At 40.2% G+C, this 21,153-nt stretch overlaps 1 protein-coding gene across 1 annotated transcript in view; it reads left to right on the forward strand.

Annotated features, from left to right (window-relative positions):
* The window catches only part of LOC131229700 (protein SABRE), an 80,213-nt gene that overhangs the window by 32,218 nt on the left and 26,842 nt on the right, over positions 1-21,153 (forward strand). Inside the window, exons 6-10 of the mRNA XM_058225689.1 lie at positions 1,171-1,344; positions 1,450-1,527; positions 1,783-2,034; positions 5,852-7,966; positions 19,164-21,036. Coding sequence (XP_058081672.1) covers positions 1,171-1,344; positions 1,450-1,527; positions 1,783-2,034; positions 5,852-7,966; positions 19,164-21,036 — 4,492 coding nt within the window. The remainder of the gene's footprint in view (positions 1-1,170; positions 1,345-1,449; positions 1,528-1,782; positions 2,035-5,851; positions 7,967-19,163; positions 21,037-21,153) is intronic.

A 21,153-nucleotide genomic window follows, 5' to 3' on the forward strand; every position in this document is an offset into this window, starting at 1 on the left:
AAATGCACGTTGGCTTCCCCAAAGATCATGTAGCATGGAAGACTCCCTTGGCAGGATATGTGAAGATGAATTTTGACGGATGGGTGCTATAGGAATCAACAGGATCATTCGGAATTGTAGAGGGGAAACATTGGTGGGGGATTTTGGATTTTGTTGTTCGTTGAGAGAGGGAGTTTTTTTTTTTTGTTTGCATGGATTGAGAATTGTGGAGAGCCACAACTTAGATTATCACAGAGGGGGGATTCCAGGAATGTCATTGGCTAGGCAATGGACACCAAGTACCCGTCGAGGCTCATCAACTTTTTAGAAGAGATTTAGGAGATCAATTATAGACTAGGGGTCACCTTTTGGCATGTGGATTGGTCCACTAACAAGGACAACCTAGTGAAGAGAGGTGCCTCTAGTGTTTCCTTTTGGATTTCGGACGGAGGGTAGCAGGTGACCTCTAGGGTCCTCGTTAAGGATTTGGGATTTCCTCGTGTAGCCAAAATTTTCAATGGTCCGTGGGAGTCAGCTGTTTATTTTGTGTTTATTGGCATTTTCACCTTTTGTATATATTTTTGTCTTAATAAAAACAATCCACTTCTCCCAAAAGCTCTTCAAAAATAAAAAAAAAAAAAAAATTCCACTTCTCTGAAAAAGAAAAAAGAGAAATGATGCATTGTTGATTGAGTTGGTTTGGTCACTCACGAGCAAAGAAGACTGGAGATTGCTCCAGTACAGATGGGAACGCTTATTAAGGTAGAAGGCGTCGAAAAAAGGATGAGAGAAAGGCTAAAGGATGTGGATAGAGGCAGTGAGAAGGGATGTCGAAGCTTGTTCACTTGCCAAGAATAGGGCCGCAGGTAGGGATGCTTGTTGAAATAGCTCAAATAGCTGTGACATGGCTATAATGATGATGATTATAGTGATGAATGATGTGTACACACACATATTTAGATATCCATCTGAATCTTTAGTGCTGATACTGAGGTACATATTTTGTTCCACCTTTCATCTATGCTGATTTTGATGGTTCTTGGGCGGTGTGCTGTTTTAGTGCTGTTTTGTTCCGTTGGTGCTGGAAATTTCTATTGATAATTTGATATTATGTTGGAACTTCTGCCAAGTATCAACAGTTCATAAAACAATTATTAAAATTAATTAACAAAAGTTATTTTTCTTTGGAAGGTTAGTTTCAATTTGCCAAAGCTGGATGTGAAGTTTGTTCACCGGGGGCAGAATATTTTTGTTGAGAATAATGTAACGGGTATTCATCTACGGAGCAGCAAGTCACAGTCCTTCGAAGAATCAGGAGAAACTACTTCCCGCCTTGATGTTCAGATGGATTTCAGCGAAATTCATGTACCTCATTGGCTGTCCTTAAAAATTTCCATCTATATTAGACTGTTCCTGATACAGTATCTTTTTGGTGTTTTTTCTTTAATAATGTCTCTGTTATCTTTTCAGCTTCTTAGAGAAGGTGGCACATCTGTCTTGGAGATACTGAAAGTTGCTGTTATTTCTTCATTTGACGTTCCATTGCAAGTAAACCCTTAATCTTTTATTAAGGTTATTTTCAGAAGCAGAGTACGTCTGTTACACAAATCATCATTATTCCTATTATCTCTTAGCACTACAATGTATCTTCTCTTATTAGTTTTCACACTTGGTTTTTTCTTCTCTTTCAATATTCTCCTGGTATATTTTTCTTGATATGAAAAATTCAGGTTTCTAGCACTTATATCCAACTTGGCAAGCCTTTCTATGGTTACACTTATTCCAGCATGCCTTTGCTTTCAGCTCACAGCACCTGTCAGAGCTGAAACCGATATCAAACTTGGTGGTACCCAGTTCAATATTATTATGAGCAGATTGAAGCCATGGATGCAGCTTCACATGTCAAAAAAGAAGAAAATGGTGCTACGTGAGGAAACTCCCAGCATTGATAGGTCACAGCAATCTGATCTAAAAGCCATAATGTGGACATGTACTGTCTCAGCTCCAGAGATGACTATTGTGCTTTACAGTCTCAGTGGCTCGCCATTATACCATGTGAGTTCTACACTTAGTTATCTTTTGTTGTTTCGCAGGTTTTACTGACAAGTGCATGAATTTGTATTTACTTTTACTGCATTCTGATGTTATTGGCATTTTTGACTCGTATTCAACGCACTCTTCTCTTTGCATTTTTTCCTTTGGAAATACCTAGGAACATAAAATGGTTGTTCTCCCATTTGTGCCTCTCCAATTCTTTTCTCTGATAGGGGTAAAGCTGCAACCTTTTTTTTTTTTTTTTTTTTTTATAAATTTTAAATAATATATTTTTATATATTTTTAGAAATATATAAAAAACTACTCTAAAGTAGGCCACACTACAAGAAATAGTGGGGATGAAAATGCTCACCATTCAAACTATCTTGTGGCCCACCATGATGTTTATATGCCATTCAAACCATTCATAAGTTACTCCCACAGGGATGAGCTGAAAAACTGATGTTTTGGATCTTTTTTTTTTTCTTTTTTTTTTAACCATGCACACACACCCCCATACAATCACACCTTGGTGGGATTTCACCACTTATGGATTCTCGAACCATTGACTGGGTGTTGAAACTCCTACGAGTCTACCACCGGAGCAAGAGTAATGATCCTGTTTTGGACCCGCTTCATTTGTAGACTTATGTCCTAACAAGAGCTTGCAAAACTGATGAACGGAGTGAATGTCACGTGCATGGTGTGGTGAGCCCTACATAGCTTCCTTCTACAGGAACTTCTTGTTGACATGGCAATTTGTGTCTGATGGACAATAAGCCAAAAGTAATACTTGATTACCAAACTAGCTGATTGATGGACATTTAATGGACAGTGGAAATAAAAGATATATAGTGGTAAGGTAAACCTGCATCCACTAATCAGGTTTAGAGTAGTTTAATTAATATGATTTTTGGATGATGGCCTATTTTGCCCAGTCATATGGGTCCCATAACTTTGATTGTTTAATATGAGTTGAAGTGCAATTTCTAACTACATGTATATCAAGTATTAATACTCTGGCAATGTCTCAAATAACTTCCTTTTGCCATTATACCATGTGAGTTCTACACTTAGTTATCTTTTGTTGTTTCGCGGGTTTTACTGACAAGTGCATGAATTTGTATTTACTTTTACTGCATTCTGATGTTATTGGCATTTTTGACTCGTATTCAACGCACTCTTCTCTTTGCATTTTTACCTTTGGAAATACCTAGGAACATAAAATGGTTGTTCTCCCATTTGTGCCTCTCCAATTCTTTTCTCTGATAGGGGTAAAGCTGCAACCTTTTTTTTTTTTTTTTAAATTTTAAATAATATATTTTTATATATTTTTAGAAACACATGCACACACTCACGCCGTAGTGGGATTTCACCACCTATGGGTACTCGAACCCTTGACCAGGTGTTGAAACTCTTAAGAGTCTACCACCGGAGCAAGAGCAAAGACTCGGTGAAGCTGCAACCTGATATGTTGCTAACAGCTTCTTAATTTCTAACCGTAAAAGATGGAGGGATCTTGTCTTAAATGGATGATCTTGCGAGAGTTTTGCTTTATGTTATCTGGATTGTTTACTCCTGTGGGCATGGCTTAATATTTACATTTGGTAGGAATTTGAAAGGTGTCAAGAATTGTCCACAGTGAAATAATGTAATCTAGTATGGTAGTCTTAGACGGACACACAAAAAAAATTCATGTTGGTTGTAATCTTGAATAACATAATAAAAATGGAAGCAGATTGGATTCCTTTATACGGACGAGGATCCATGAACCAATATATTTTTGTAGGGTAATGCTAATGTGCCTACATTCATGGGCATGTTAGTGTTTGCCCAAAGCTTTTAAATGACTCATCTATCTGGACTCTCATTCCCATACTTCTAATGGCAGGTTAAAATGCAAAATCATACAAATTGGACGATACTAACCATTTGATATTATCATGCAAAAATGGATGGTCAGATCCAGCAGGGAAAAGCCATCATCTTGAAACATCTATTTGATAACAAAATGATTAACATTCGAAGGTTCAGAATATCCAATCAGTGTGGTTTTTGCATCATGGCCTGCCAATACTGATATGATGAGAAGTCTTGAACGACGCTTCGACTCTCCCACATGATGGGTGTGAGTGTGGGTGTTACTTAATGTTCTTTTTACATTAGTCAGCTGTTAAGGTTTAGATGTGAACGTGAACACTGCTCTACAATGTGTGAGGACGATTCTAATTCCTGGACCACTGAGACAATTCAGTCCAAAAATTTGTGAATACAGAGTCGAAGAGATTGCAACTATATATCCCAAAAAAAAAGAGATTACAATTATATGCTTTTTCATCCTATATCACTGTATTTTGCACGATGCTGTTAAAATGTTACAATGCTGACGAGGATGACTACAGGAAGTAATATTGACAATTGGATTAGATATTGTTGAGGTGGTTACTTTTCATGGCTTCTCAAATATTGTATATATTAATATAATAAGTTTCACCAACTAATTTTAGAAAATAGAACAAAAAACTAGGGACACTCAATATGTTACTAATGTTTGCACTTTTCAGCCGTGTATTTTAGGTCTTGAGCAAAAAACTGGGGACGCTCGCTGATTGTAATCAACCTATGTACTAGACTATTAGATAACACTTGACTGTAATCAACCCATGTAATAGTCTGTTAAATTACGCCTGTGGGAGTTCTGTGTTCTCATTACCAGTCCCAAGCCTGGATAAAGGAGGGTTGTGTCGGGTTGGCAGCCGGCATCAAACTTATGCCATAGCTTCGTGATATGATGAATAAGGATGTCAAATTTTAGACACCTCGTCTGGAAAAATGTATTGGATATGTTCTTAAGCTTTGCAACTTAGCCAAATTCATTAGGGTTTAACTTCAATATTTCTTATCAACTCCTAAGCACTAGGCATCATTGTATTGAGACTAGACTTGCTCAGCCATTTTTGCATGGATTCATCAAATTACTATCTGTTGGTTTGGATACAGATGGAAAGGTTGATTTTTCTTGTTGAGATGCAATTTTTATTTTTATTTATTTATTTATTTATTCTGTACTCAATGCTGTGCATGCTCATAAGCCGTGTTACTGCAAACTGCAAACTGCCCAAAGGAACACTTGTTTAGGATGTAAGAATGATTGATCATGTGTTCTAACTTCAAAGTTCAAACAGTAATTCCAACCTGCAACTTCTGAGGTCTTGACTCTTGATACAAGAAGGCTATAATTGGATCTTCTTTGGTGCTTCTTGATATTGAGTGTAAATGCCTTGTTGGATTGACAAAAGTTTCTGTTAGCAGAATGCTGCAGGCAGCTTAGTTATGAATATCTAATGGGTGTATATTGTATGGTTGATTTCATGGAGGTTGTCATTTGCCATATTGGTGCTTTCAAGTAGTGGAATGGATTGTTCTTGGCCTTGGTTGATTCATATTTCCTAGAGTTTCAGGGCTGTCGTAGCACATTGACCTTTTAACAATGGGTTCTGGGGTGTTTTCTATCTTTGTATTTGGGATGAGGACTTGCCATCTTTTTGGTCCTTTAAAATTAGTGTTGCTCTTAAAAAAACTATTTTGTGGCGTTCTTATCCATCCATCCATCTATTTATTTGTTATTATGGTTTTTTGTGATGTCTTTGTTGATGTGACAAAAGCAGTTACTCAATTTGTAGGCTGGAAATAATATTTGCACACACTATTGAAAAGCAATATTAATGAACATGTGGATCCTTTGGGGAAATTTTAAGAAAATGATACGACTGATTCCTTTCCCTTGCTCATTGATATATCAAGTGAATGGTATTGATTTACTAGTTTCTTGATGCAGGGGTGCTCACAGTCGTCACATTTGTTTGCAAATAATATAGCAAGTATGGGAATTGCAGTACACGTTGAACTGGGTGAATTACATTTGCACATGGCACATGAATATCAACAATGCTTGAAGGAAAGCCTATTTGGTGTTGAAACAAATTCCGGTTCCTTAATGCATATAGCACGGGTTAGTCTAGATTGGGGGCACAAAGAAATGGAATCACCTGACGAACATGATACCAATAGGTGGAAATTAATGTTCTCCATTGATGTAACTGGTATGGGTGTATACTTTAGCTTCCAGCGTGTTGAATCACTTATATCAACGGCAATGTCCTTTCAAGCACTTCTAAAGAGCCTTTCTGCTTCTGCTAAAAGAACGACACAAAACAGGGTGGGCCGTTCCAGCAAACCGTCATCAAAAGGGACTCGTCTCTTGAAATTTAATCTTGAACGGTGTTCAGTAAATCTCTGTGGTGACGTGGGAGTGGAAAATGCAGTTGTTGCAGATCCTAAGCGTGTTAATTTTGGATCACAGGGTGGTGAAGTTATAATTAGTGTCTCTGCTGATGGTACCCCACGTAAAGCAGATGTAATGTCTACAGTCTCCAATGGATGCAAGAATCTGAAATACTCGATGTCTCTTGAAATTTTTCATTTCAGTCTTTGTGCAAACAAAGAAAAGCAGTCCACTCAGATGGAACTAGAAAGAGCTAGATCTATCTATGAGGAATATACTGAGGAACATAGGCCTGATGCAAAAGTAACTTTGTTCGATATGCAGAATGCAAAATTTGTGCGGCGTTCTGGTGGGCATAATGAGATTGCTGTTTGTTCTCTTTTTAGTGCAACTGATATTGCGGTCAGGTGGGAGCCTGATGTACATTTGTCACTATATGAATTCATCTTGCGCGTGAGGGTTCTTTTGTACACTCAGAAGCTGCGGGGACCTGATAACGAAATAAAGGGAGAGCTTTTCAATGGAAAAGATATGGAACCAGAGAAAGGAGCTACTCTAGACCCAGTGCGACCTGATAAACAACTGAAAAAAAGGGAATCCGTTTTTGCTGTTGATGTGGAAATGCTGACAATATCTGCTGAAGTTGGAGACGGAGTAGAGGCAATGGTTCAAGTGCAGTCCATCTTTTCTGAGAATGCGAGGATAGGAATACTACTGGAAGGGCTTATGCTTAGCTTTAATGAAGCCAGAGTATTCAAGAGTAGCCGGATGCAAATTTCTCGCATTCCTAAAGTGTCTACCTCACATAGTTCTCTTGATGCAAAAGTGACCACATGGGATTGGGTGATTCAAGGCCTTGACGTTCATATTTGCATGCCTTACAGGTTGCAGTTACGTGCTATTGAAGATGCTGTTGAGGAAATGTTGCGAGGTTTGAAGCTTATCTCTGCTGCTAAGACTAGTCTGATATTTCCTGTAAAAAAAGAAAGCTCAAAGAAGGCAAAAGTTAAGTCATCAAAAGTAGGACGCGTACGATTCAGCATACGCAAGCTAACAGCCGATATTGAGGAAGAGCCAATACAAGGGTGGCTTGATGAACATTATCATTTGATTAAGAATGAGGCCAGAGAATTAGCTGTTCGGTTGAAGTTTCTTGATGATATTGTTTCAGAAGTTAACAAGGATTCAGGGACTGCCGAACCCAATGAACTGTCTTCTGAAAGGAAGATACACCATAATGGAATTGAGATTGATGTACATGATAGTTTGGCTGTTCAAAAATTGCGAGAAGAAGTTCACAAGCAGGCATTTCAGTCCTATTACGAGGCATGTAAGAAGTTGGTAATTTCGGAAGGATCAGGTGCCTGTAGGACAGGCTTCCAAGCTGGCTTTAAGCCGAGTACTGCCAGAACATCTCTTCTATCCATTTGTGCTACGGAGTTGGATGTCACCTTGACTAAAATTGAAGGTGGTGATACTGGAATGATTGATTTTATAAAGAAGCTTGACCCTGTTTGTCTCGAGCATGAGATACCATTCTCTCGGATGCTTGGGCGAAATATTGTTCTGAATGCTGGATCTCTAGTTGCCAATATTAGAAACTACACATTTCCAATTTTTTCTGCAACTGCTGGTAAATGTGAAGGTCGTATTGTGCTTGCGCAACAGGTCAGATTCAACTTTGTCAATTTATTGCTGCACTATCACACTCCGTGAATATGCTTATTTTCGGTGTCTGCTAGATCCTCTGTTATCTTTTGGCTGTTATTTATTATTTATTATTCTACAAAGCCCAGCTCTTTTATGGTAAAAAGTTGACCTCAGATCCATGTCTGATTTGAATGGTTCCTCTCTTAATGGTTTTTACTTTAGTTTAGTTTAGTTTTTTCATTTTAATCTTTTGGATAATGAAAATAGCACATTATTAAGCAAAGCATGTCCAAGAGTTAAATGAACTTATAGAACTTTCACCTTGCAATCTATCCACAATTCTCCCTTTTCTTGTGAATACGAGAAGCTGAAGAGACCTTTTTTTTTTTTTTGAAAGATAATTGTAGTAAAAGAAAAGAATGATGATGGATCAACTGCTGGGAAAGCAAAAAGTACCTGAAACCAAAATAAGGAAAGAGGAATGGGCGAAAGGTTTAAGAGCTTAGGCGCACATAAAAGGATGGTCCTTTTGGGATCAACTGCTGGGAAAACAGAAAGTACGTGAAACCAAAATAAGGAAAGGGGAGTGGGCGCAAGGTTTAAAGGCATACGCCCACTCAAAAGGATGGTCCATTTGGGACCAGGGCAGACCCATGCCAAGAAAGGAGGAAATCATCAATCGAGGATGGCATCTCCCGAGGGACCTGGAAGATCATGAAGAATCCTTCCCAAACCAACTTTGTGAAAAGGCAGTGCGTGAAGGGTTGGTCCACCGATTTGGCAACTAGAGGCAGGAGATGTAATCATGGTTGTGAATGTCTCTTTTGAAGATTGACTCACATGAGGACCTTGATCCTATCCATCAAATGAGCAAAAAGCAATCACCCTTGGTGGCCCTTCATATGATCAAATGAATTCTGCTAGTACGCCTTCTTCACCCAGCTAAGAGGATCGAATAACATCATAATATGATTGAACCAAAACTTACTTGACTTCTCTTGGTTCCAAACCAACCATCCTTTCTACTAACCATAGGGTTCCATTTTTTTCGAAGAATAAGAAAATTTATTAAAGATGAATGCTAAAGGCGAAAAGAGAAACAAGTAGGACTTGCTACAAGCCAAAGAAAACAAAAAAAACATAAACAAAACAAAAACAGAAGTAAAACAAAACGAGCCTAAGGCAAAGAAGCAGGGTTGGCTTGCTACAACCTGAAGGGGGCAGGTCTGCTAAACCCAAAGAGGGAAGAAAGAATACAAGGGTCAGAAATCAAGAGATAGGACAACCACTCCACAACATCCCTTGTGATGAATGTGACCACTTGAGAGATAAAAGAGGAATTTTGGAAGCAACAATTGTTACTCTCTTTCCAAATGACCTAAAGGAAAGGCAGGATGATCATACACTAGATAGCTTTGTGGTCCTTTCTAGCATCTCCCCCATGTCATGCAAAGAGAAGATCCTTGGCGGCGAAAAGCATGACCCAAGAGGCATGGAAAAAAGCCAGAATGCATGACCACACCATGTGGGTGAAGGGGCAATGGATGAAGAGATGGTTGATCAATTCCCCGTTTTCCATGCAGAGTATGCAGACGTTGGGAAAAACCATCTCTTTTATGCTGGTTATCAATAGTGAGAGTTCTCCCTGTAGCAAGAAGTTAGACGAATGCAATGGCATCGAGGGGTCTCTATAAGACCAAGCAAAGGAAGGAAAGTAGCATTGACTGCTAGAGGGATCCATTGAGAAGCTTGAACATCAAGTTGACCGAGAACTTGGCCAAGCTATTCAGGGACTGCATTAGCATGTCTTTCACTCCCGGGGAGAGGAGGATGCCACTCAAAAGCTCTGGAAGCCTGATGGAGTCTTTTGTCTTTGAATCCAACGGGTTTCTCCTGCAAGGAGGGCACTGGATCGCATACTTCGCGTCATAGAGACAATTGGCTATAGAAATAGACCTGTTTGAGGCGACTCAGGCCAAGCTGGAGAAACCAAAGGAGAGTCCTATCTGATATCCAGTGGTCTATCAAGAAATGGATGTGGAAGGCCAAGCTTCGAGTAGGGTAAGGAAACTATTGCTAAATGAGAGAGGGTAGAGGAAGAGAGATTTATGCCAAGCATTTCACGTTTTGGAAAGATTTATCTTAAGACCAGAGATAGCCTCAAAATAATGAACAATTTTTCGAAGGTTTTCAACAAACGCCTCTTTAGCGTCACGTAAAAGTAGAGTATTATCGGCAAACTGAGTGTGGAAACACAACACTCCCTTGGCCAATGATAGTTGTGCCCAAACTAACTTTCTGCAAGACAATATAGGGAACCCTTTCCTTTAACCCATGTTTTGGTATGTGGTTAAGTTAAACCCACATTAATTATGGCAATAATAATGTCCACACGGCACGAAGGGTTATGGTCTATGATTAAGATCTTTTATCAATTAAGATATGCATTGCCATTGAAAAAGGCTCATATTGGATTTCTAGGGCACACAACCCTACAAGAAACTATTGGGCATGATGTTTCTAGTACTTTTGAGTGTTATCACTTCTGTGCATGCTTACTTCCCCCGTCCTAGGTGACTTGGATTGGATGCATGGTGAAAATCTAAGAGCTTGGATGAAAGTTGCGACGATTCATTACATCTTAGATTGTAGATGATTTTCCCTTCAACTAAAAGTGTACGATGGATTATTCGACTCTTGAAACGATGGACATTGAAATCCGTTTCACCCAGTCCCCCGAAGCCTTTTCTGCACCTCTCGCTCCTCCCACTGCGAAAGGATCCGGCCTATCAAGCCACCCATTCACCTTTATTAACTAAGGAAGACAACTGTTGGTTCCTGCTGCTGTAGAGGACATGCACTGCCATCATGGAGTACATTTGAGTTTAGAAGATGAGCATGATGGTAAATGATGTATGAAGATAACCCCGATGAGCCCAATTGAACAAGCTCTTGTCTATTGGTCAAATTAGCATGGTCCACCATCGCGTGATTGGAGGCATTAACTTCAATGTGGTCATCGATGGTGAGAAATGCAAGCATGCAACCCGATTTCTCTTGCTAATCGTTAATTGTGTCAGTTAGCTCCTGTTCATTTGTCTTATCCTTAGGACCCAAAGCCACGCCACTTGAAAACTTAAGGTTCTCCACATTCCCCTTTACACAAGTTGCCTTATTCAAATAAGAGCATGCAGATGTCGACATTTTTGCTTCCCGAGCCAGTGAGAGGTCAACATTACCTCCTTGCTTCTCAATCACCTCATGCCACTTAATCTACCCCTCTTCCGGTGGCTTATGGTGTACCCAGTGTTTAAATTATCGACGATATTATCAAATTATCGCCGATAATTTCGGTATCGTTGGAGTTGTGACACTGAAACTCCCTTTTTTCGTTTCTCTTCCTAATATCGCCGATTTTTCGGCGATTTTATCGATTTTTTGTGAAAAGTCCAGTTGTCAGCGAGAAATCATTGTATCTACTTACCCTGTCACGGGATAACTGTTGCAAACAACCCATTTTCAACGATAAAAGGACCGATAACATTGGAGTTTTGCGTAAATACGCAAAATATCCCCAAAAAAAGGGAAAAACTGGGGAAACTTGTGGATTTCTGTACCTGTAGAAGAGGAGGGCCAATCGTAGAAGATGATCGGTGAAAGGAAATTGCGGTGGGCCAATTGATTGATCGGTGTGCTGTAAGTGCCATCTGATCTCTACTTTCCACTTTTTTTTTCTTCGAATATGTCAAAAATTTCAAACCTAAAGATGATTTTGGCGAAGAATTTGCTGAAGAGTAAGGATTTGAAGAGATTTTCTTTTGGAAATTTAGGGTTTTGAGGGTTCCCTTCCGAAACCCTCTTCCGTTTCGAAAATGGCCTCACGATGGGTTTTCACGGGGAAATCGGATTGCATACTGAGTTACTCAGTACGCTTTTATCGTACTGAGTAAACTCTGTTAGGCCCATCGTGAATGTATCTAGTCTATCCACGCCGTCCATCCGTAACTCAGTACGCTCTTATCGTACTGAGTAAACTCTGTTAGGCCCATCGTGAATTTATCTAGTCTATCCACACTGTCCATCCGTTTTTCCATCTTATTTTAGGGGTTGAGACCAAAATTTAAGCATACCCAAAGATCAAGTGGACCATACCATTGGAAACAGTTGGAATAATAACTTCCACCATTGAAACATTTCTTGGGCCCACAGTGATGTTTATTTCTCATCCAACCTGTTCATATGATCACACATACATGGATGAAGGGAAAACACAAATACAAGCTTGATCCAAAACTTCTATGGTCCTTAAGAAATTTTCAACGGTAGATGTTCAATTCACACTGTTTCTCATGTGTGTTCCACGCGAGGTTTGGATATACTTCATTTTTAGTCTCAAGCCCAAAAATTATCTATTAAAATGGATGGACGGAGTGGATAAAATACGTAAATCACGGTGGACCCCACAGAGTTTACTCAGTACGCTTAGCCTATTGAGTTACTCGGTATGCATAGCCTACTGAGTTACTCAGTACGCAATCCGCTTCCTTTTACGGGAGTAGATTTGCGTGGTGTGCGGGTGTGAACGTCAGTGGCATGTGGACGTCACCAAGTTCTGTGGACCCCACCATGATGTATGTGTTATATCCACATGGTCCATCCAATTAACGAGATCATTTTAGATAGTGAACCCAGAAATGAGGCGGATCCAAAGCTAGGGTGGACCACATCGCCAAGGCAGTGGGGACAATGATTCCTACCGTTGAAACCTTCCTAGGCGCTATGGCCCACAGTGGTGTGTATTTGTCATCCAAGTTGTTCATAAGATCATACAGAGATAGATGAAGGTAAAATACAACAATGACATGGATCCAAAACTTTGGTGGCCCCTAATGATTTTTCAACGATAGGCATGTTCAATTCACATTGTTTCCTGTGGTGTGGTCCATTTGAGCATTGGATATGCTTCATCTTTGGGATCAAAGCCTTAAAATTATCTTGTAAAATGGATGAAAGGGGTGGATAAAATACATAAATCACAATGGGCCCCACACTGTTGACTCAGTACGATAAGCGTACTGATTTACATGGTGCGCACGTGTCACTTGTTTGTATCTGTGGATTGATGGGTCAATGCTCTATGGAGCCATCATAATGATAAATATTTTATCAATGTCATCCATTTGTTTTCATAGATAATTTTAAGGCATGAGTCCAAAATGAAATAGATCTGCATATCAGGTGGACCACACTAAGGGAAACAGTGGTGATTAAGTACCCACCATTAAAAACTTCATAGGGCCATTGTAATGGTATTTTTTTTGCTATCCAGCCTCTTGATTAGGTCACACAGATCTTGATGAAGCGAAAACACGGTTTAAATTATGTTAGAATTTGCCACATGTACCATTTTCAAATGCTAGGTATCAAGTGTCATACGCAGCCAGAGTATCAAATACCTTCCTTTTATGAAACAGAAGCCGATTAACTGTTACCAGGTAACAACTTATTGGGTGTTACCCTTACCGTGTGGGGCCCACCTTGATAAATGTTTTCCACGTCCATGTTGCCCATCCGTTTTTTCAGCTCATTCAAGGACCTTATCCAAAAACTTGAGCAGATCCAAATCTATGGTGGACCACACCATTGGAAAAAGTAGCGAATGACTATTAAAAGCTTTTTGTAGGCCACAAAAGTATTGGATCAAGCTAATATTTGTATATTCCTTTCATCCAGTTCTGGTTGAGCTTATCAACGGGTTAGATGGCAAAAAAGCATTACAGATTGATGCAGGACATGGAAAATTAAATATGATATGCAAGATTGCAGGCTTAGATCACACCAATTCAGAAACAATCACACAAATTCCACATCCCACATGAAAATCCAAACATTCAATTAAAGGGGAATCTATGCTGGTCCAAGCCGACACAGGCTAGGACTGGACCAATAAAATTATAAACCAAACAATGTCAAAGGGAAATAAAATCAACTACTCATGCATAAAAAATCAGTCTCTAATCCAAGGGATTCCCTAATTTCAATTCAAGGAACCCTAAGGTGATAGAAATGGGTAAATCAATTAGGGATCATGTAATCTAGGGTTAGGATTCATGAAAAACGGCTATGAGAGGATAAAAGAGGATAAAAACCTGAGCCAAAAGATGATCCCGCGTGTGGACAACAACAATGGCCCAAACGGACGTGCGTGTGATCCCGGCCGCACGTGTGTGGGGCCCACTATTCAGAAAAAGGCCACCTTGGCCCTGGTCGGCCAGGGATGGACTCCAAAACCTCCAAATTTCAGCTCGATCCGATGTACGGTTTGTGCGTGGTGCTCCGCCGAAGTTTCAGCTCGCCTGCGGGCCGAAATCTGATGCAATAAAAGGACAAATTCAAAGTACGGATGGTGGGGGAAGATGGGAAAAAAAAGATGATGGAAGATGGGGGTGAATTGGGATCGATGTGGCTTCGCACCACGGTAGTTAGCCCTTCGAAAAGGGAGGGCTTCGCACCCACTTTTGAATTCTTCCACAACTCACGAAGAGAGCAGAAAAATAAAGCAGGAATTTTTTATTAACTTCAATCAATGAAAAGAATTACAAGGGGTGCCTATTTATAGGGAGAACCCTATACCCAAAAACTCGCCCCATGTGCGACACCTATTACTTGGCGATGAAGTAAACTAAAATAAAAACCAAATAAGGAAATCTAAAGCGTTCACGATGTTCTAAATAATAACAATAAGCAAAACCTAAAATATAAAACCAATCCGATGAGTGGGCCACGATCATGAGATCCCATGGTCGGCTTTTCTTGACTATCGGGCCACTTTTCTGAACCAAAACTTGTCTTCTAGCTAGGAGGCCCTCTCTAGACGTCGTCATCGAGCCAGATCGATGGTGGGGTCCTCCTTCTACGTACGTACGTGCGTAGGGGGGGCGGCGTGAGTGCGCGTGTGCCGTGATGTCCCCATCACAGATCTACTTTACATTGGGCCTTGGGAAATTTTTAATGGTTACCCTTCAATCACCACTCTTTCTTGTGGTGTGGTTCATATGAGATTTGTATACACTTAATTTTTGGATGCATGTCCTAAAATGGGTTGTAAAAACGGATGGATGGAGTGGATATACAATATATAATCAAGATGGGCCCTATAGTTAGGGTAACACCCACTTAGCTGTTGCCTGGGTAACACCTAATCCGCGCCCTTATGAAACTGGGTGCGGATTGCATGTGACCCCTGTGTGGGGCCATAGAGATGTACGTCACAAATCCACTCTGCCCATCTGTTTTGAAAGATCAGATTAAGACAAAATTCTAAAAATTAGGTAGATCCAAAGCCCTAGGGGGGCCATACTACACGAACATGGGGATTGAACGTATGGTAGTGACAAAAGTTTTGTATCAGGATGGTATAATTGTACTGACGGTTTGGATGGCATATAAACATCACATGGTTAGCTACGGCCTACAGGAAGATTTCAACGCATTGTTGTTCCCACAGTTTTGTTGGTATGGCCCACCACTAGAGTTTTGGATTTGCCTAACTTTTAGAACATTGTCCTATTGTGACCTTTCAAAACAGATGGTAGGAGTGGATTTCGTACATCTCTATCATGCAAAAACGACACTGATTGGATAATCCAATCCATCCTTGATTTGGCATCTTTGAGTTCATTTACTTGTACATGTCTTAATTACTGTATGCTAGCTGCATTTGTAATATATAAACTCATTTTGGTTGCTATTAAAGTGATTTTTTATGTCATCGCATGCTTTTTGGTTCTCATTAAATGAAAACTTATTATGTAATGTATTCTTTTTGCAATTTTTTCATTCCTAAATATGTAAATATGTGTATTCAGGCATGTCCTGAAGTTTCACTGAAAAATTCCTCCATTTTCTCCATGTTTCCCCCTTTTTCCTTGCATTTCCGGTTATCGGTGATATTATCGGCAATAACAATATTATATCTTTATCTCTGGCTAGCGAAACTTGTAGCGATACTGACAACTCGAACACTGGGTGTACCAAAAACACCATTCCTTCCCTCTGCAAAACTAACTCTTGAGAGTCCCCAGTTGTGGTTGAAGCTCTCCTTTGATGAACCATTCCATGCCTCAACACAAGGCTTACTTTGTTCTTCCCAACAAATGTTGACCAGAATGCTGATCTGCACCTCGATAAGCCTGGGATTTTGGTTATATGCTTGTTATCAGTAGTCTCACAAACATAACTTCTTCCTAATTGATTGACTTATGGTCCTTAGCTATCACTTCCTCCATGCATGCCCCAGTCAACCTTAGCACCTCTTTCGTCCAAATTTCCATGAGGATTCCCCATATCTAAATCCACAGCTCCACTCCCATAGGCAACCACTCTGACTGGCATTGGATCACTTTGATATTAACTTCCCCACATCTAAGATGCCATCGATACTGGAGTTTGGTCGGACTGGAACTTAAAACTCAAATCTGAGCATTTCCTTGATGATGGAATGTCCTATGGTCAAACCCCTTGATCCACCATCCATCCCTCCACCTCTTGAGTGGACATGCCTACATTGCTAGATGCTACGACACTCCATTACAGAAAATTTTGAGCCACTTTTAGCTTCTGGGTCAACCTTGACAATAAGAGAGTTTCCCTGCTTTTCCACTGAGGCTTCCCGCCTATTTCCATCTTTCTTAAGTTTAAACAAGTGAGCCCATAGCTTAGTGATTTAGACAGTTGGTCCGATGAGGCTCACTGTGGATGGGGAATTCAATAAAAATCTCCCCAAAATTGGAAGATCATAACTATGTAATTTTTTGCAATTTTCTATTCAATGTGGATGATTGGTGTATTTTCTGCACAACCATCTATTTGCTGCTCATTGTATGATGGGTTGGGATGTTTATACCGGGGGGGGGGGGGGGTGGGCGGGCGGGCTTGTGGGTGTTAAACAGCTATTTGGTTCTAATCTTTAGGGCCTATGAGAAGATAAAATGAGAAGAAGATGGGAGAAGATAAAATGAGAAGAAGAAGAAAGATGGGAGAGAGAGCATGAGATGCTTAGGATGTATTGAAACCCCAGCCCTCTCTTATTTATAATAATAAAAACGTGAATGGGCCCTATGGACCTTGTGACATGGACTTTTGAATGGGCCTTGTTACATGGACTTGGCTCTAATGGGTTTTATTCAACCATTAATCTTTCAACACGCCCTCTCAAGCTAGAGCATCCTAATGAGGCCCGGCTTAGAACAAGGGCTAACATAATCAAACCTGAGAAAGAGAGAAATTCTTCTCTAACAGTGGGGAACCCCCATCTGTGGTGGAGCACATTGGATTAATTGTCTAGATGATCGGCCAATGGGGAACACTTACAAAACACTTGAGGCTCAAGGATATTTTTCATATCCCCATTAGGGGATCATATAATTCCTCTCTAGGAGTTGAAAAAATGCCTCATTATATTGGAAGGTTGCGGAAGTTGAAATACCAGGAACCATTATGTGATTTAGATGCAAACAACCGAAAGGGAACCACTTAACAAAGACTCGAGGCTCAAGGAAATTGTGCATATCCACATTCGGGGATCATATAATTCCTTGCTAGGAGTTGAAACAATGCCCCATGATGCAGGGAGGTTGCGGAAGTTGAAACTCCAACTGTTATGCAATTTAGGCATGGACAGCTGAAATCCTGCAAATTTACCAGGCATTCTCAGGGAATAAATTGATTATCCTATAGGTAGATGTATCCTGAAACAAATTGAAGAAAGAAAGATGGAAGGATGGAGAAATAACTGGCCCAAACTACCTTCAAGCCAAGAACTTGCATGGAGTTACACAACACATGGATGCATCTCACTTGTAGTTTTATTCGAGTGACTTTTTTGAAAGGTAGCACAAATATATTAAAGAAAGAAACAAAAGTTTTAGGCTCAAGGTAGTTTTACTTATAATTCAAGTTGCTGGAAAAGGGAGGAAACAAAAGTTCTTGTTATTCATGATTGGCTACATGGCAAGGCACTTGCATGGCTCAGTCTCCCACTGTTTATCCTATTATTCACAAGAAATTCCCATGCATACACTTATCCTTCCTTACCTATTTTATCTCTTGGTATATTTTCAGTTTTTTTTTTTTTTTTTTTTTTTTTTAAAAAAAAAAAACAAAAAAACAGCACATTAGTTACCTAGTTCAGTAAATACTAGATCCCCCTTCATGTATAATTTCTTATTTAAAAACAACCAAAGTTGAACGAAGATATCCGGATTCCACTTGGGACACATGTAACGGTAGGCTACTCTAAAAAGCATTCCAAACTCCAAAAATATCTCCCCTCCAAAACAAGAATACTGGACCCTTCACGTAAACTCCTAAAAAGTGCTGCATCCCTCCTTTCTTGTAATTATTACCCTTGAAAAATATTGGTTGCAACTTGCATGGACCTCATGCATGTTACTTGTGTACACCTTGTAGGACACTAAACTGGATCATGAGTTCATGACACAGACACCAAACCCTAATCAAAATCGTCAGAATAGCAATATAACTTCAGCTTGACCCATCAAATGGACCCAGCATGGTGCAGCCCCCTGAGTGCACCGTTTGACTGTTTGGTCAATTTGGTGGGCCCTGTTGGTATTTGGAGTCAAATAGTTGATAAAAAGTCTTGAGTGCCGTTATTTTTGTCACTTACCTCCGGTCCACTTTTTGGGCACCAAGGGGTCGTTTGGATTGGGGGCATATGGATGATCCAGATATTTCAGTAACTAGGTAATTGCAGTACCTGGGTATTGCAGTTGCTGGGAATTATCATCACTACATTTGGATAACATCTTGCAGTAGGTGACTGTGATTACAGAACTTCTAATACCTACCTCTTATTCAAGTATACTTGGGAATCACAGGTGGCATTGATCATGCTTCAAATGGTCCAATTGCTAATCAAGACCATCCGTCATGTGGGTCACGCCCTTGATTGCCTGTCCTTCTTAAAAAAGATCATTGTATGATCTTCATTGGCGGTCCATATTGATCTTTGATTATGTGTATATTATGTTTGAAAGCATGAATGTTTTATGTGAAAGTCTGATGCTTTTTTCTTCCCCCCTTCTTTCTTTTTCGACTTTGTAAGTAGGCTTGCCTTTTATTTTATTTCAGGGTCATTGTTGGTTCCGTCTATCCTTACTTGGCATTGTATTGCATTCTCTCTTGATTGCAGGCAACAAGTTTCCAACCCCAAATTCAACAAGAAGTTTTTGTTGGCAGGTGGAGGAAGGTGCGTATGCTGCGTTCAGCAAGTGGTACCACTCCACCATTGAAAACGTACTGTGATCTACCATTACATTTTCAAAAAGCAGAAGTTGCCTTCGGAGTGGGTTTTGAACCTGTTCTTACTGATATAAGCTATGCATTCACAGTAGCTCTCCGCAGGGCTAATTTAAGTGTTAGGGGTTGTGATCCCAATATTAAGGGTGATAATGCCACAAATGGTTTGCAAATTTCAAGTGTTAATGTTTCAGACAATCAACAGCCTAAAAAGGAACGCAGCTTACCATGGTGGGATGAAGTTCGGAATTACATTCATGGGAAAATTAGCTTGACTTTTGCTGAAACCAGATGGAACTTGCTTGGTACAACTGACCCTTATGAAAAACGTGACAAGCTTCAAATTGTTTCTGGTTACATGGAGATCCAGCAATCGGATGGTCGTGTTTTTGTTTCTGCAATGGACTTCAAGATTTCCGTGACAAGTTTGGAGAGTTTAATCAACAGTTGCAGTTTAAAACTTCCACCTAGTGTATCTGGGGCTTTCCTTGAGTGCCCTGCCTTTGTCCTTGAAGTGACCATGGATTGGGAATGTGATTCTGGTAACCCCCTTAATCATTACCTATATGCACTTCCCAATGAAGGGGAACCTCGAAAGAAGGTTTATGACCCGTTTAGATCAACTTCCCTCTCTCTCCGTTGGAACTTCTCGCTCAGACCCTCTCTTCCTCCATCTGAGAAACAAACTCCATCCCCCAGTATGGAAGATAGGTCAGAGCATGTTTCCGTCAAGTCTCCTACCATGAATGTTGGCGCTCATGATTTAGCTTGGGTATTCAAATTTTGGAACATGTATTACAATCCTCCTCATAAGTTGCGTTCTTTTTCTCGATGGCCACGTTTTGGAGTTCCCAGAGTTGCTCGGTCAGGCAACTTGTCTTTAGACAAAGTGATGACGGAGTTTATGCTCCGTCTTGATGCAACACCCACTTGTATCAAACATGTGGCGTTAGAAGATGATGATCCTGCTAGTGGATTGACATTTAGAACAGCAAGGTTGAAATATGAACTTGGTTATAGTCGTGGTAAGCAGCACTATACTTTTGATTGCAAGCGTGATCCTCTCGATCTTGTTTACCAAGGTCTTGATCTGCACCTTCTGAAGTCATATGTAGATAAAGAAAACTGCACCTGTGCTGCTCAAGATGTTCAAACAATGAGAAGCTCACAAGCTGCATCAACAGACAGAGTAGGTCATGAAAAATGCAAGTTCCTGGGTGGTAGCTCAGAGAAGCATCAGGATGATGGATTTCTTTTATCTTCTGACTATTTTACAATAAGAAGGCAAGCACCAAAGGCTGATCCTGCAAGATTATTAGCATGGCAAGAAGCTGGAAGGAGGAATGTTGAGATGACATATGTTAGGTCAGAGTTTGAAAATGGCAGTGACAGTGATCATACACGTTCAGATCCAAGTGATGATGATGGATTTAATGTGGTGATTGCTGACAATTGCCAGCGTGTATTTGTTTATGGCCTTAAGCTTTTGTGGACTATAAAAAATAGAGATGTTGTTTGGTCCTGGGTTGGTGGGATATCCAAAGCATTTGAGCCTCCGAAGCCTTCTCCTTCTCGGCAGTATGCGCAGAGGAAATTGCTGGAGGGACAACAGAGAGTCGATGGGGCTGAAACCCTTCAAGAAGATAATTCCAAGCCATCACCTGCTACGAACCAATCTACTAGTCTCCCATCTCCACAGCATGTGGAGAACTTGGGGTCACCTTCAGCTAAAGTGGAATCTTCATCCACTGGAGTTGGTAAGTTCTGTGCCACAACATGGCTACATTATCCGGATATGTTAATTTTAGGATGGATATGGCTTTGTAGAACTCGTGTCAATCTACTCATATAGTCTCATTTGGGGTTCTCTAAAATGTATGGTG

This window comes from Magnolia sinica, chromosome 16 (assembly GCF_029962835.1).
Source record: "Magnolia sinica isolate HGM2019 chromosome 16, MsV1, whole genome shotgun sequence".
NCBI classification, from domain to species: domain Eukaryota; kingdom Viridiplantae; phylum Streptophyta; class Magnoliopsida; order Magnoliales; family Magnoliaceae; genus Magnolia; species Magnolia sinica.